At 43.2% G+C, this 5552-nt stretch overlaps 1 protein-coding gene across 1 annotated transcript; it reads right to left on the bottom strand.

Annotated features, from left to right (window-relative positions):
- Window positions 1-1349: 1349 nt before the first annotated feature.
- Window positions 1350-4988, bottom strand: LOC104814707. The gene is made up of 2 exons (XM_010542903.1): window positions 4839-4988; window positions 1350-3815 (listed from the first exon to the last, which is right to left on the bottom strand). The coding sequence occupies exons 1-2, from the start codon at window positions 4843-4845 to the stop codon at window positions 1723-1725; spliced, it is 2100 nt and encodes a 699-aa protein (XP_010541205.1). The 5' UTR covers window positions 4846-4988; the 3' UTR covers window positions 1350-1722.
- Between the last annotated feature and the right edge of the window lie 564 nt (window positions 4989-5552).

The following is a 5552-nucleotide window of genomic DNA, read 5'->3' as shown; positions in this document are numbered from 1 at the left end:
AACAGCAAAAGTATTCCACTCTTGCACCTGCTGGCCTTTTACAGCCACTACCCGTTCCTACACAAGTTTGGGAAGACATTACGATGGATTTTATCGAGGGTCTGCCACGTTCTCAGGGAGTTGATGTTATTTTGGTAGTCATTGATAGACTCACCAAGTTCGGCCACTTTATGACCCTCCGACACCCATTCACAGCAGTAGATGTGGCTCGCATTTTTGTCCAGGAAGTGATCCGACTACATGGATTTTCGAAATCCATAGTTTCTGACCGCGACCGCATTTTCTTGAGCCAATTTTGGACTGAGTTGTTCCGCTTGTCGGGCACAAAGCTGAGGTTTTCAACAGCTTTCCACCCACAATCGGACGGGCAAACTGAGGTGGTGAACTATTGCCTGGAAACCTACTTACGCTGCTACGCTTCTGGTCACCCGAGGACGTGGGCTAAATATCTCCCTTGGGCGGAGTTCTGGTTCAATTCTTCCTTTCACACGTCACTCCAAACAACTCCATTTCGAGCTCTATATGGCAGGGACCCACCAACATTGATACCATATGAGCCAGGGACGACAGTCAATTTTGATTTGGAAAGGGAGCTACTGGATCGGGACTTGATGCTATCAGAACTTCGCCACAATTTACTGAGGGCTCAGCAGCGTATGAAAAAGCCTGCGCTGACGCTGGCCGCCGGGAGGTGATCTTCCAACCGGGAGACATGGTATTTCTAAAGCTACAGCCTTATCGCCAGCAGTCGGTAGCGCGCCGTAGCTGTCAGAAGTTGGCAGCACGTTACTTTGGACCTTTCGAAGTCTTGAACAGAGTGGGAAAAGTGGCCTATCGCCTTAAGTTGCCTATGGATGCGAAGATCCACCCAGTTTTTCATGTCTCGCGACTCAAACCAGCCCGAGGGGTCTCGTTACAACCAACGCCACTGCCGGCTCGTTTGAATGCGGATATGGTATGCTCTCTGGAACCTCTGACTTTGCTGGACAGCCGCTACTCACCATCGGGAAAGCTCGAAGTACTGATTGATTGGCAAGGAGGTCAGCAAGCGACGTGGGAAACCGCTTCCGAGTTCACGGCTCAGTTTCCGCAATTCAAGCTTGAGGACAAGCTTCGACTGATCGGCGGGGGTATTAGCTACAAAAATAATTCATTGGCATTTCTGCCATGGTGTCACGTTAGCGTTCGTATCCGCAACGTGTTGGCAATGTTCGTTGTAGCTAATTAAATATAAAGATATGCATACATATATATACGTAAATATATATACATGTATATATTGTATATACATACATATATGTGTATACATATGCAGTGGTGTTTGCATTCCATTGGTGAAGGAAGGTCCATTGAGTTCAAACTGGAATCGACCTCTTTTTACAATAAACACACACACACAAACGAATATAATCAAATCAACCAAAGAACAGAACACAACAGAAGTCTAGACATTTTTTCAACATCATTTACAGAGCGAAAGGGTAATTTCCAAAAGGAATGATCTTTCTTCACACAGGTCTGCTCTCTCTCTCTCTCTCTCTCGGTTCCGTGGTAAGCTGCCAAAGCCGAAGGGACCAATCCTCACCGTAAAAAAAACAGAATAGCTGAAAAAGAATGTCGGAAAGGAATCCCGGCCTTATCCGAGCCACCGCTGTTCATGGCTGGCTGAACTGACCGAGAAAAACGGCTTCCTACCTAATCATATATGGTCCATAACCGAGCTTAGCTGGAACTCGAAGTTTCGATTTCTTTCCCATGATCTTCTGCAAGATTCTTCTTCAACCTTCTCAACCAAATCTCGTAATCCATCGGGTATGGTGTCCCGCAGAGGCTGTCAACATAGTCGGCAAAGGCCTTCAAGACAGTCGATACATCTCCTAGCTTCTGCTGAATCAATCTCCTCGACCAAGACGTCTCCCTCCATTGAAGAGCTCCTTCCACTGAATCTAGATCGGGAAAGTCTCCCGAGCAGCAGAAATAGAGCATGTAGATCAAGCTTTCTGCATCAGATGCTGCACAGAGTTTCCCTTCCTGAAGAGCGTACGTCGAGGAGAAGTGAAGATTCATTGCCGGGCGATCTCTGTCTTCGAGAACTGCATGACCCCAACCGATGAGTACAAAGTAAGGATTTCGTACACCCGAAGTGACGTAGATCACGTTTTCTGGGCGTATGTCTCCATGGCGAATTCCGGCGGAAGAGACAGTAGAAAGTGCAGATAAGCAATCGTGGCAGCATCTAATAGCCTCTTCCGGGCCGAATCTTCCTCCGTTCACCAAATCAGCAACTGTCTCACCGACTGGACTGGTCACGAGAATTGGAGTTCCGCACCAAGGATGGTCACACCGTCCACCTGAACTTGGTTTCTGACATTGGCCCGGGTGGATGATTCGACCAGACCCATGGAGCTGTGGCAAGTATTTGCTAGAAAGCCCTCTCTGTTTCATAGTACTCAATATCTTAGTCTGTCTCTGAACCTGATACCATAAATTCATGTCTTCCCAAGCTGGTTCAAGTTGTGTCGGGGGAGAACCGACATACAGAAAGACAAACTTTCCCGGGTCGTCCACTGGAGATGCAATATGATACGGAAGTGTACCGTTACACAATACTTCTTTAATCTGATACCCTTTTTGCCAGTTCGAATCCTCCAACCACAGAACACTTCCCACTTCCAGTTTCATCGATGGTTCAGACTCGATTCTGGTTGATTCTTCCTGAACTTCAACGATTTCATGAGACACGGTACTGTGCTCGAACCTAAACATACCATTCCCATTGAGTCTAGAATCCCCCAACTGTCTCTCCTGCCTTCTTATTTGAAGACGAGAACTATGATCAGCAGCTAAGTCTTCAATCGAGTGCCTCGGGGGGCCAAAGTACTGCATTATACTGTGGTAAGTGGCAAAAACCACTTGTAATGCCCCGATGTCTCCCCAGTTGGCATTTCCTAGTTTGTTCCATATTCTGTCGATTGGGGACACCGCTATAGTCGAATTCTTCTTTATCCATTCTGCAGCACAATCATAAACATTGTTCGTGTCAAAATCCAACTTATTTATATCCCCTTCAATTTTTACAACGCCGCCATATTGTGAATCAACGAGAAGAATGAAGACACAGTTTGAGCTCTGAGAAAAATCTAAACGGCTCACGCTTCTTGAGAGGAGTATACGGAGCGCATAGAAAAGAGCCTCGCCTAAGACAGGGAGAGAAGGCAGGCCCTCACTTTCCAGTGCAAAGCTTCCTATATCTGGCCTTAGAAGAGCAAGTTCAAGAATATGATCCCATTTTCCATGTGGATGTCTAGGATTTTTTAGCAAAATACCCGTTGCAGAAAGACTTTCGAGTTTCCCATTAGCTAAAGCTTTCTCAGCCGGATAGAACTTCAAGTTTTGATTGTATAAACAGGAAACAGAGAAAGGAACTGGCTCATCCTGACTCCAAAATGCCTCCCATAAGCCCTTAACAGTTGCATGTAGAAAATCCTCGATGGCTAGATATGCAGTTGCCTCCACAGCATTAGACGTTGAAGCATAAACCACATTGGGCATTCGAATTACCTGCTGGAAAGAAACCCCTTCCAATGCATAGTCAAACTTTTGGAGTTCCACCAACTCGAAAGGAACCTCAAAGATTGGCCTGTTATTTCCCGATTTTTCCAGTATTTCCTCAAACCAATCTTCAAGTCTTTCAATAAGATATTCGCTATCGGTAAACCTGTTAAGGAAATCCCGACGGTTACGAGAACGACTTCCCGATGAAATACTGGATCTCTTTGTACCAGACCCAACTGATTCCAGGTCTGGGGATTTACCTGTTAAACAGTAAAATTGCAATCTTGATCAATCACACGAACCGTCATAGGATTCTCATTTTATTGGACCCAGAAAACAATGGTTAAATCAAAGCCACTGACTTGATACATGCTCAAATATAGCCTAGCAATCTATCATGATGCTGAGAAGAACGGTCAAAACGACAAACCAATAAATTTTAGGAAAACATAAAGAGCAGATCAGCAGTCACAGAACTGGTAAAAGATAGCAACTCATTGGGGTTGAAGGATGCAATCATCGATTGGCAAACAACCACAATATAGAAAGACAATTCAAGATTGATATGAAGAGCTAACATACCGCCTCGGAAGATCAATGGCAATCCAGACAAGAAGAAACATGCTGGGGGATATTACTCACATGAAAAACAGCTACAAGCGATAGATACAAGAGAGCATTTTAGTTCTGAGATACTGAAAATTTTCCTAGAGATCTAAATTTATGTTCGAGAAGAAATAAAGATCTAAGAACAACCAAGTGATCAGCCATTGTAGCAAAATGGGATCGGGAAAAACCAAAGAATCTAAAAATAAAACAAGTACAGATGCAGTGAGATACATCAACTTCTGGTGAAAGACAAGACAAAGCTTCCCCATGGGCTTGTCTTCAAACGCATGCAAATGAGAAACTAGAAACGCACAGACACAGATCAATAAATGTCTGTACCATTGCACGGAATTCAACACCTCAGACGCCTCGAGTCCATTGACAATCGCAGATAATTTCAAGATGCCAGATTGAACTTAGTGACAGAACCGCAATGGGAATTCAACTCATATGCATTCGCATCTACCACTCAATTCCCCCTGTTTTCGGGTCTACTCAAACGGACAGATTTAGGGCGAGAAGATTCCGAAGACGAACCGTAGCGAATCAGAGAAAGTGAAACCCAGTTCTCGTGAAGTAAAATCAAGTCAAACGCATAGAAGTTTGGGAAATTAGGGTTTCACAGAGATGGAAAAAAAAAGCCCCAAATCCGAGAGTAGCTAACAAGCACGCACCTTCCATAACAGAGAATCCAATTCCCAAACCTCAGCTTCCTCCTCCTTCTACTCTCTGTAGTCACTGAGATCGTTCTTCCTCTTTCGCGTGTTCTCCGATTTCTTCCAGTCCCTCCACGTCTGAGTCGCTGACCACTGTTCCCTTTTTTAAAAAAATTATTATTAATTTTCCAAAAATTATTTGGGTATTTCTTAGGCATTTTTTTAAATATAAAAATATTGCAAGACAGGTCAAAAGTACGAACACTTACCAAACTCATGCCGGATAAAGACTGCGGTCTTCGCTTATTTAACACATTAATATATTCTCATAGTTTATTATAATGTATTATTCGCATTTAATTGGTTGAAAAATTGAGTTTCGTCTTAATAGCCGGTCCAACCGGTTCGAGATGAGGATTCTGGTTTTCTAGAGATACATCATACATTTGCACACTAACTAAAGGTGTAAAAGCAAAGTTCATAGCCGGTTAGTGACCCGAACCTCGTTATCTGATCCGAGTCCAATCGATAAATTTATGTGATTTTAAGTTTATAAATTTTCTGACATCTGATGTTCTTCTAATATAGATTGTTAATATTCGTTTGTTATGATACGTTGGTTTTAGCTTTATTTAATTTTTTGTATAATTCAAAAATCTACCGAATATTCGTTTCAATTTCATGTCTCAAAACACTAGAAAAAATTTATATAAATAAATATCTTCAAATGGG

Source organism: Tarenaya hassleriana, unplaced genomic scaffold (genome assembly GCF_000463585.1).
Source record: "Tarenaya hassleriana unplaced genomic scaffold, ASM46358v1 Cleome1, whole genome shotgun sequence".
Lineage (NCBI taxonomy): Eukaryota > Viridiplantae > Streptophyta > Magnoliopsida > Brassicales > Cleomaceae > Tarenaya > Tarenaya hassleriana.
This window is presented reverse-complemented; position numbering and strand designations above follow the sequence as displayed.